This window comes from Arachis ipaensis, chromosome B3, assembly GCF_059453495.1.
Source record: "Arachis ipaensis isolate K30076 ecotype BB chromosome B3, ASM5945349v1, whole genome shotgun sequence".
NCBI lineage: Eukaryota > Viridiplantae > Streptophyta > Magnoliopsida > Fabales > Fabaceae > Arachis > Arachis ipaensis.
This window is the reverse complement of record NC_142438.1, coordinates 140,853,898-140,865,164: the sequence shown is the minus strand read 5'-3', so window position 1 is coordinate 140,865,164 and position 11,267 is coordinate 140,853,898. Positions and strand designations below refer to the sequence as shown.

Sequence of the window (11,267 nt, the reverse complement as noted above, 5' to 3'; positions counted from 1 at the left end):
GCTGGAGGTACAACGGACTCGAACAGTACCCTCGAGCTATCAAGAACGGAGAAACAAGTGTAGAGGCAACAATGCGCCTTTCAATCAAACAAGAAAATATTATGAAGTTGAAACTATGAATGTATGACACAACCATAAGCTTAGATCTTGATGAGTACAAAGGATATTAACAAACTCGAACCAACACAATCACACTATCTGCGTATCACAAATATCAACTGCAGAAAGGATCTAGCTATACAACAACCACACAACCACTCAAAGAAAAGCTGAAGGTTAGCTCCATGTTAATTGTCTTCCTTTGCCTGCCTTCTTAGCCGATCTCACTCTCTCTATGCAATACAACATTCTAGGTCAGATGCATACCCATTCCTTAAATTCTTTTCTAACTCTCAATCCATGGCCGATATAGGGAACAATGGTCGTTGGCATGCCAGTTACAATCTTATAATCAAATTGAGGGGGAAAAGGCAAAGTAAAAGATTTTTTTAAAAAAGAAAAAATCAACAGAGAAGGCCAGAAGAATGATAATATGAGAAAGTTCACTCCTCAGTGCCACTGCAATAGACCTATTGCTATTGCGTGCTGCGTGTTAATCCACCCCGTGTCACGCTCCTGTGCAAATGCAAGCACTCCATCAGTCATCCAAGTCAATATAATGGGCAAAGCAGCGAGACATAGGAAAGCAATCAAAGCATAATATGCTTGAAAATTTAGTCTTAGAAATAATTTAAAATAGAAAATAATTCAGAGATTCCAACCACTTGACAATGTAGTCACTAGTCAGGAAATCAGGGTTCTCTATTCAAGTAAATAACATGCAAGTTACAGAAAAATGGACAAAGCAGATAGAAATTAGAAAATAAATGCTATGTTGTGTGGAGACGTGGAGTGCTGGGCTTTTTGCAAATCACTGCAAGTCTAATATTTGTAAGTCATGATAGTCTGGTGAAGAATGAACGAGGCACACAACTGAATAAATCAATGAAATAATGTTGTTTGAAGGAAAACCCATTCCTAGTGCGGACAACATAATCGAATATGATTGTAAAATTGACAAGGCCCCAGCAATATAATTTACAGTTAACAGATGTTAAATTTAGCATATAATTTGCGAGCACTAAAGTAAGTTCTTCCTTTTATTCATTTCTTAGAAAGGATGGGAAGTTCTCAGTACATATAAGTATATAACTAGGTTGCATCGTACGCCTTTGCTGAGTTCAAATTTAATTTCCCAAACAAGAGGCCAGCACGAAAACAAAATTGTCTATCAGATGGTAATTGGCAAAGTAGTGAAGATAATTCAGTGTTAAGAAAGACTATAACCATCAGCACTCTGTTGAATAAAGAACACAAAATTTACATGCAGTGAAGAATTAGACCTGCACAAAAACGAACGTAACTTAATACCTTCCAGAAATGAGTTGCTGCTGAGCATTGTTTACAGGACCCTTTATGCTGCTGAACCGCTTTGCTCTGCTCTCTTGTTCTTTCTCCACACGCATTGCAGCTACCTCCTTCTCCATGGCAGCTACTTCTCTTCTCATCTTCTTTGCCTCAACTTCCATGGCTTTAGTCAGTGTATCTACCTTCTTCGCTAGCATCTAAGATAACAGGGAAAAAATTAGAAAAAAATCTGACATATAAGGAGTATCAGCAACAATTAGCTATTGTAAATTAGAAATGTAAGATTAATATCCATAAGCAACATATAAAATACATGCTAACCTCAATGGCATCGTCTTTATCTTTTAGGCTTTGATCTTTCTCATGACCAGCTTTCCTTAAGGCTAAGACTTCTTTCTGCAACAAATCATACAGAATTCCTGGAACACTATCCTCTGTGTCTACCGCTGGGAACTCATTTGGCTTATCATCTGAACTTCCTTTCCAGTTATCATTTTCCTCTTTCTCCTTGGTTCCTTCAGAAGACTGGTTGAATGAATAACTTGGAGGTTTTCCATTTAGAAGAATTTTACTCCTTTCAAGTGACCTTGTGCCACCATCAAAAGATTTAGATGTGCCTTTAGCATGTTTCAAGACTGTGCTGGAGGACACAGAGGACCTCATTTGAAAGGATGATGTTCTCTTTGATAAAAGCCCATTAGAAGTCAGTTTTGAGATGTTATCAGCTCCACCTAGGGATTGGCGTCGAGAAGGCCCATTACTAGCACTTCTAGCCTCTGGGGTTCCGCGATTAATACTGTTAGGTGTTTCTCTCAAACTCTCTTGTAGCACTTTAAGCCGTAATTGAAATTTTTCCTGAAAATGGTAAAAGGTTTACCTTGAGTAACGGCAGAACAAATCTCCTAATTTACTACATGGGCAGTAAAACCAGATTATTACTTTTAACTGGGCTTCAAACTTTGCCGTGCGCTCAGCTATAGCGAGCTTATCTCGCAGTTGCTGCATCTCTCCCTATAAGAATGTATTTCAGGAAAAGACAGGAAACTGTATTAAACTGAAGCCAAATGCAGGAACATTTACACTGAAAGAAAAGGGAAAGAGAAGCTCAAATCCAAAAGAATCACAAGGATAAAATGTATTGGTATTTACCTGCAAGAATCTTCTTTCTTCAAGCCACTGTTTGACAGGCATGACTTTGTCGTTAGCATCTTTCCATTCATTTGCCACCACCACAGCTACTCTGTTTGCAGTTACCTTGGCACGAGCTAACTCTCGGTCGAGAGTTTTTCTTTCCTCCTAAACAGTATAAAACAAACAATGTAGCTATGAATACGATCCTAATATTATAACCGAGTGAAAACACAACTAGAATAGACAACTTGCTGAACTTAATAAAACAGTAAATTACATTCATTTCTTGAACTTTCCGCTGATAATCTCTCACAGCATTTGCAGCTGCACCACCAGCAAGGACAGCCTCTTCAAGCTCCCTTACAGTCTGGGTAAGCTTTTCAACCTCTGCCACCTTCTGTCTATGCATTTTGTCCAGAATTTTATTCTCTTCCTGCAAGTGGTGATGATGAAACATACATCACAATCTAAATTATTATTGCCTTATTGGTAATGATGATGAAACATACATTACAAGTTAAATTATTATTGGTAATGATAAACTTAAAGAGAGAAACATCATGAAACATTGTGTACCTGGCAAATCTCAATCTGCTTAATTAGCTCTTGATTTTTATTTTGGAGATCATCCACCATGGAAGCTTTAGCCAAGGCAACCTGGACAGTCCTCTCAGCTTCCAGAAGTGCTGCTTCTTTAGATTTGGTAAGACGATCTAAAGCTTTATTATCATCTTGGAGTTTAGCAATCTGCGAGAAATAATTGAAGAAAATAATGACATAAATCATCCATGATCAGCCAACTTAGGTTCCCCTTGACAACCTTTGATTAACATTTGATGCATAAAACAAGGTTATACCTCTTGGCGTGCAAGCTTGAGTTCAGCCTCCAGAGGAGCAAGAATAGCTTCTATAGGAGGCATGTCATCATCCTTCTGTGCTGCATGAACCCTTCGGAGAGTGGCCTCAGCGGCAAACTGAGCTGCCATTGATGCCTTCTTCTCATCATTGATTTTCTTTATTTCAAGATTCTGAAAGAAATACTCAGTTCAGTTCAGTAAACATTTCATGTAACCAGAGAAGAAGACTCATCTCATTAAAACTGATAGAGGCACGAAGCAATACTTTGCTTTCTAGTAGAGATTCTGTTAACTTCAGCTTCCCCTCGACCTTCGATAATTCTTCAGTAAGCTATAGCGAAAGCAAAAACAAAAATTCGAAGTCACATTCCAAGTTGACATCAAATAAAGCATGTATTAATAAGAAAAATGCAAAAGTATTAGAAATAATGAACATGCTGAAGTGCGGCAAAAGGACAGGTTCTACCCATTCAAGTAACCGTGTAAGAACAAAGCAAATAAAGATTTGAGTAAATATATACATGAAATTATTACTAGAACATTAAGGTGAAAGAAGAGAACCGACAAAGGAGCCCCACCAGATCATTTAGCCAAAATATAATTAACAGGATAAGCTTATGATCTGAAGCAAATGCCATGATGACTTTACAATTCAATAAATCATTATTACAAACATGTAAAGCATTTAATTTAAAAAAGAAAAAATATCCAACCACACCATGTAGAACAGTACGAAGTGAAGTGAACAGAACAGAACAGAGTTTTGTTTTATTTTCTCTCCGATGCGTAATAAAATAAATCAGAAGCACTTTCAAGTGTAAAAGGTGGAACCCGTAGACAATATAGTAATTAAGTTTCCATTATTTTAGCATTAACACTATGAGAAATTTGGAAAGTTAAAACCAATTAAATACGCCGAAGAAATGAATAACAAATAAACGAAAATAATTAATAAAGGGAAAAAAGAAGGAACCTCTTCAACGGCCTTCTCTCTGAGCCGTTCAGAAAGCCTCAAGGCTTTGATCTCGGCTTGAGCTTCTGATAACTCTCTGTCCTTATCTGCAAACACAAACACAGACACGCAGAGAAAGAGAAAGACGTCACAATCAACGACACGAAGCAGAATCAGCTCAAAAATTAGCCAGATCGAGCGGCATTTCGGCACCTCTAACTTCATTCTCGAGCCGATTGAGCTCCACCTTCACCGGATCCGAACCGTGCAGCAGGTTCATGAACTCGTCCGCATCCAGGCTCGGCCTCATCGAAGCTCTCCTCCTCGACGAGCTCTTCCCTTCCTTGAACGACGCCGACACCGTCAATGGCGCCGGCGTCACCGCCGCACCCGCCTCCGCTCCAGAATCGCCGGAAAAATCCGCCATCTCCGATCTAACCGAAACCAAAACCACACACTCTCTTACTTTCGCTTTCTCTCTCTCACAACTTCACATCCAAATGCTCGTACTCAGCTAGATCCAAAGACACGCAGATGCAGAGATATATAGAGGGAGAAAGAGATAGAATGCTGAAGCACTGAGATTGAGGAGAAGGAGAAGAAATGAGAACGGTGGTTTTAGAGAGAGAAACTGGGAGAGAGATGGTTTCATAATTTTTATGCTTGTTTCTCTCTCTAGATTGAGATTTTAAATCTGGGCTTTATTTTAATTTTTTTCTTTTTCTCTTTTTGTTATTATGTTTATGTTTAGTTTAGAGCTAAGAGAAAGCGAAAGTGTGTGACTGATTGATTAAATAAATATATAAATCTGAGTGATCAGAGCATGGTGGTGCTGTTAAGCAGACCAATACTGAGTGACAGAGAAACACAGTCAGTAACTATTAACTAAACTAAACTAAACTAAGCACACACACTCTCTCTCTCTCTCTCTCATCATCATGCTCATAATAAATCGCAATATCATTGGGGTTGTGTTTTGGTTTAAGTTAAACCGGTTGCGTAGTGCGCACACCATGTTAATTCAATGGATATGGGTGTGTTTCGTGCGCCACTGGGCGCAGGATAGCAATTGGGACCCTTCTTCAAGGAACTTAGCTGGTAAAACGTGTTTCCACAAACTACGAGCATTAACATTTATATTTTTATTATTAATTATTAATTACTATAAAATAATGCTTTGTTTTTGAGGTATGGAATTATCAATTATGGTTTTGTGGATGAACTTGTTTGAGTTTAATAATTTGGCAAAAGTTTTATTGTGTGATTGCTAACAGGGAGTTTCATCATGGCTGGCGAAATTCATTTCACTTCCTGACATTTATGTTTTGTGATATAGGATTGCTCCGGGTGAAAGGGGAAGAGACTAATTCAGTAATTCGTTAAATGAAATTTGAACTAACTATAAAAATAACATTTTTTTTAAGTAGGTAATTAAAATACTGTATAGATGAAAAATACCAAATTAAACTTTCAATTGTCAAATCTTCAACAACAAAAGAAAAGAAGAAAAAGTTAAAGAAGGGGTAACAACTATAATCGTTAGCAAATGTATCGGAGTATGGATAATTCAATTATCTGATTAAACCTAATTAAATTATATTTGTATTTGACGGGTGATCGAGTCTAATCGTATAAAACCCAAACCATATCCATAATTAATTGGTTCGGATATCAGATTTAGAGGGTGCGAAACTCTAACTAAATACAATTACCCGATTATCTTATATATTACATTAAAAATTATAGTATTTCCATTAACTTTAAAAACACCTAACCCTAATTTCAGTTGCAAACACCTACAATTACAATTTTTCTTTCCTCTCCTTCACCTATCTTTTTCTTAATTTTTATTTGTGATACTCAATTACTCAAAGTCTCAAACAAATCCAACTAGAATTTAATCAGTTCGAGTCCAATCACAAAAAAGGCCCTTACCCCCTGAACCAATTAAATTTAATCAGTTAATTTTTTATTTTTCATAAACTCAAACCATCTCGATCCGTTGACACCTTTCATAGCTGCGAGTCTGTGACTTGAAAAGAATTCCTTTTACGTCTTTGAGATACCACAGAGAATAGTAAGTTCAAATTTTTCACAAAAATATAATTTAAATCAAATTTAAAATATGTTACATTAACTTATTTTTTTAATATGAAATATTTGTTATGAGTTATATTTATAATATTCCTTTTAATAAAGTAAAAACATATTTAGTTTATAATATATATTCTTCAGAATATATGAAGTGCTTTTACCTTCACTTTTGTTCATTGCGACATGAAGAGCTTCAATTTTACACTGATTTGTTGATTGTATCTACCATTAGATTGAATTGAAATTACACCAGTTTACTTTTGGTGAATGGGCACTTCTACTACCCTTGTGTTCATTCGAAAATGTTTTCCTTATAACTGAGCCCAAATGTTTAATAAAAGAACGGTATATATGTGACTTTGAAAATTGGTCCACATTATCCCACAGTAAGACCATAGTCCAAAAATTTCCAGATCGTCATGAATTTCAATCAAGACCAAGTTAATTAGAGTTGTGGTATAAAGCTAGCCCTTTGTTTCTAATAAGCTTCGTGAGCTCTTAGAATTTATCACATGGAGGGGCCTTACTCCATGCCCGAATTTGATGCCAAACAAGTATGCAGGGGCCACTGCTTTGGCTTTTTTTGACAATGTAGTTTGCCTCCACAACGACCTATAAAGTGGGTGTGACATGTACAATTTGTCAATTTCAATTATCATTTAGATTGCTTGATCCTGATGTATATCATTGTGCTCCCTAGTGGGGGCATAAACAAGTTTTCTTTACCATAACATTTAATTATCTCTTCCTCAACTATGATTTTTCCTTCAATTTACAAACATCTTCACATCAAGCAACAAGTAGTCTATATTTGATTATTTCCTATAGGAAAAATCCTTTATTTTGGATTATACTACTTCTGCTTACTGTGGTACACCGTTTCCAGTTAAGTTCTAGAATGTAGGAAACTTATATAGTGCCACTAAATCACTTGGTGTACAGGGGAGATTTAGGGCACAACATCAAGCAATATAGAAACGCTTAGTGAAAAGGGTTATTCAAAGGAGTCAAAATATGATTTCAATTAATTTCACAGAATATGCTAATATTTGAGGCAGAGAAATACTAATTTGACAACCACTAATCCTACAACAACAAAATAACTATGGATAAAAGGTAAAAGTTGTTATTATAGTTAAATTTTAAGAGTTAAATTCGGACCTTTTTTCATAGTTGTTGGTTGTTAATTAACTTGTGATGATTAAATTAGCATTCCACAATTTAAAAGATGGCGGCAGTCATTAGAAAATTCAATGGGAAATTTGGTATTCAAAATTTTGATTAGATATCCAATAAAATAAAGTGAAGCAAGCATGTAAAAATGAAAGGCATTCCTCAACACTAGCCAAGTACCAACCTAAGCAATAAGAACCGATTCAAGTAGTAATTCCGATCATGAACAGACACAATAATCAGAAGGCAAGGAGCTAGATTAAGCCTCGACCGTTTCATCCTCCAAGATATGGGCCTTGGTCGTTGGCTTGGCAAGGAAATCAGTGTACTCTTGGAATGGAGATTTGGAGAAGCGAGTCTCCCTCCAGAAATCAGGTGTAAGGAAACCGTAGGTTTTCAGCAAACACTCGAATGTGGCCTGCAAATAACACACATAGCATCATGAAAAATAGGTGACAAATTACATGTAATTCATCTATTGAATTATGCATTCAATTGCTTCCCTCAATAAGTCTACTCTAACTGTCACCTCAAACTGAATTAGATACTTTGCTTAAACAACATTTATACTACCATAACACTCAGGGATATCTTCTCACATGAATCTATAATCATACATTCATACAGAATATAAGAAACAATTGCATATTATATGTATTAATGTAAAGGTTATAATAATCAACAATTAAACAAGGGAAAAGGCAAAGAAAGTATGATACCTTCACGAAATTTCCAAGGGTCTTGGTGGATCCTCTAGAAGAAGTGAATACATCATCAATCCCTGCAAATTGCAAGACCTTCTTGGGAACCCTAGCAGCAACAATTCCGGAACCACGAGGAGCAGGCACCATACGGACGGTGACGGAACCACATTTTCCGGTGACCTTGCAGGGAACGGTGTGTGGCTTTCCGATCTTGTTACCCCAATAACCTCTCCTAACAGGAATCACCGAAAGCTTCGCCAATATGATGGCACCGCGAATGGCAGTTGCGACCTCCTTGCTGCACTTGACACCGAGTCCGACGTGGCCGTTGTTGTCACCGACGACAACGAAGGCCTTGAAACGGGTTCTCTGACCGGCACGTGTCTGTTTCTGAACGGGCATGATCTTCATGACTTCATCCTTCAAAGAAGGACCAACCAACTGGTCAACGATTTGGTGCTCCTTGATTGGGAGAGAGTGAAGGTAGATTTGTTCGAGACTACTGATCTTTTTCTCTTTCACGAGGCGACCCAGCTTCGTCACTGGAACCCACTTCTCCTCTTCCTCGCGGCGTCCACCGCCCCTGCGACGCCCACCGCGGCCCCTGTCGCCCCGACCACCGCGACCTCCGAAGCCACGCCCGAATCCGCCACGATCTCCGCCACCGCGCTCAGCCATTGGTGAGATGAGAGGGAAGAAGGATCAATGTAGGGTTTGTGTGAGTGTGTACTGTGTGTTGCAGAAGCAGCAAGACGAGAGTGTAGGGTTTGCATTTTTCAGCGCTTTAAATATATAGACAAAGTTTAGGGCTCCCAAATAGCTCAAACGGGTCGGGCCCTATTTTAATATTCAATTTTGCTTTTCGGAAGACCCAAAAGCATAAATTTTGACTAAAACTAAAACGTTACTAACACACTGGAAGGCTCAATTGAGGTTATATCAAACGAATCCTAAAAAACTAAACCAAAAACTAACCCTATAAAAAACCCAAACAAGCATCTTTTTTTGTCGGGGTGGAACTCTGAATACTAGGTGGGCAAAAAAAAGTTTAATCGCTCTCTTTTTATTTTCCATCATTGTGTATTTGTGTTGTGTCAACCAAAATAAAAGAAAGTTTAGTCACCCTCTCTATCATAGGCTATTTTCGAATTAAATAAGTTTACTTGTGGAGTTTAACACTTTGTTTGGATTGAGTGAATATGAAAGAAAAGAAAATGTAAAGAAAGAAAATAGATGAAAATGTGAGTTTTTTGTTGTTTGGATGAGGAAGGAAAATAGAGTGGAAAGAAAAAAATTGATGTGGGACCCATAAAAATGTTTTCTTCTCAAACATGAGATGAAAATGGAAGGAAAATGTGTAATAAGTGTAAAATTACTAATTTATCCTTTGATTAACTAAAAAAATAAAAGATATAAGAGTATTAATGTAATTTATTCTATTATAATTTTCTCTCCTCTCATTTTTCTTTCCATCCAAACAAAAGAAAATTTTTTCTCTATTTTTTTTCCATCAATTTTCTTTTTATCCAAACAACACATAAAACAATCCATCTTTCTTTCTATTTTCATTCCTCTCATTTTCTTTCCTCTAAAAAAGAAAATGGAAGGAAAGAAAATAAGAGGAAAGAAAATAGAAAGAAAAATAGAGTGATTTGTATGGTGTTTGGATGAAGAAAAAATAGATGGAAAGAAAATGGAAAGAAAATTTTTTTTTGTTTGGATGGAAAGAAAAGTGAAAAGAAAGAAAATCATAATAGTATAAAATTACATTAATACCCTTATTTATATTATATATAAGTTATAATTTATTAATAATAAGGGGTAAATATGTAATTTTATTTATGTTTGCAACATTTCTCTTCATTTTCATCTCATCCTTGAGATGAAAATATTTTAGTGGGTCCCACATAATTTTTTTTTTCCACTCTGTTTTCTCCTCTCATCCAAACAACAAAAAACCTACTTTTCCACTCTATTTGTATGTGCTTTTGTAACAACATTTGAATAAATAAATATAAAGTGTACAAAAAAAATTCTAGTAAAATTTAATCTTTAGATTTTTTGGTAGAAATTTAGGTACAGTTAATTTTACGTATGGTTAGATAAAAATTTAGTCAAATCATTTAACAGTTTTTATTTATAAATTTTACGTGAAATTGACTACACCTAAATTTTCACCAAATTTTTCTTTTTATTTTTCAAGAAAATGTGGTCATTCACAATAAAAAAATGTTTTAAAAAATTTATTTGACAATAAATTACTAAATTTTAATGACAAAAATATCTTATTTTTCTAATAATGATTGCAAAAATTTTCATCTAAATTTGATCTCTAAAGTCGTTTTTTAAAATATATATTTAATATATAATTTTTTTTGTCGTATTTTTAAATCTTTCAGGGACTTATTTGTTATTAGCATCTTTTGGAGTTTGTTTTGTTAGCAATACGAACTTTCAGGTACCATTTCGATAATTTACACTAAACAAAATTAAATATGACCCGGTTCAGGTGATATGAGCCGACCGAGTCATCGATTTTCACAAAATTCGTCCAGGTCGAATCGGCTTTTATTGGGTCCAATACTTAAGCAGTTCGACAAGTGACTCGATCCGGCTGGGTGACCGAGTGACCAAATTTCTGGTTGAACCAAACGGTTTGAGTCGGATTTGATAACTACTAGCAACGGCCTATCTTGAATGTTTGAAGGAAAGAGTTTATAAAAAGATTGTACATGGGGTCGTCGCCCAGGTCGGACCAAATATAATAAATATATTCGAACCCAATCTGAATATTTTGTTCAAACTAAATTAACCCTAAATAAATTGGATTATATTTTTATAAAAAAAAGGATTAAATTTGGTCGGCTCGGTACATGATTTATATATATATTTTATGTAACAAATTAATAAAATTTTACTTTTAAAGATTGAATTTAATAAATTAAAAAA

The 11,267-nt window shown here is 35.7% G+C and overlaps 2 protein-coding genes across 2 annotated transcripts; both read right to left on the bottom strand.

The window, feature by feature from the left end:
• Window positions 1–77: 77 nt before the first annotated feature.
• LOC107631802 (microtubule-associated protein 70-2) lies at window positions 78–5,340 on the bottom strand. Its single transcript, XM_016335356.3, has 11 exons — window positions 4,561–5,340; window positions 4,369–4,454; window positions 3,661–3,726; window positions 3,396–3,566; window positions 3,115–3,285; window positions 2,816–2,971; window positions 2,557–2,703; window positions 2,347–2,418; window positions 1,729–2,262; window positions 1,411–1,604; window positions 78–615 (listed from the first exon to the last, which is right to left on the bottom strand). The coding sequence occupies exons 1-11, from the start codon at window positions 4,772–4,774 to the stop codon at window positions 576–578; spliced, it is 1,851 nt and encodes a 616-aa protein (XP_016190842.2). The 5' UTR covers window positions 4,775–5,340; the 3' UTR covers window positions 78–575.
• Window positions 5,341–7,682: 2,342 nt separating this feature from the next.
• Window positions 7,683–9,082, bottom strand: LOC107631803 (uncharacterized). Its single transcript, XM_016335357.3, has 2 exons — window positions 8,334–9,082; window positions 7,683–8,032 (listed from the first exon to the last, which is right to left on the bottom strand). Exons 1-2 carry the CDS (start codon window positions 8,994–8,996, stop codon window positions 7,874–7,876), a joined length of 822 nt encoding a protein of 273 aa, XP_016190843.1. The 5' UTR covers window positions 8,997–9,082; the 3' UTR covers window positions 7,683–7,873.
• Window positions 9,083–11,267: the final 2,185 nt, after the last annotated feature.

Bases quoted from the DNA above. Each gene is read 5' to 3' on its own strand.
- LOC107631802 (XM_016335356.3), bottom strand. From the start codon at position 4,774: ATGGCGGATTTTTCCGGCGATTCTGGAGCGGAGGCGGGTGCGGCGGTG. The intron at 4,455-4,560 runs GTGCCGAAATGC...TTGTGTTTGCAG, and splicing joins GCTCGAGAATGAAGTTAGAG to ATAAGGACAGAGAGTTATCA. The intron at 616-1,410 runs GTATTAAGTTAC...GCATTTGCACAG, and splicing joins CAGCAACTCATTTCTGGAAG to GAGCGTGACACGGGGTGGAT.
- LOC107631803 (XM_016335357.3), bottom strand. From the start codon at position 8,996: ATGGCTGAGCGCGGTGGCGGAGATCGTGGCGGATTCGGGCGTGGCTTC. The intron at 8,033-8,333 runs GTATCATACTTT...TGTTATTTGCAG, and splicing joins CCCTTGGAAATTTCGTGAAG to GCCACATTCGAGTGTTTGCT.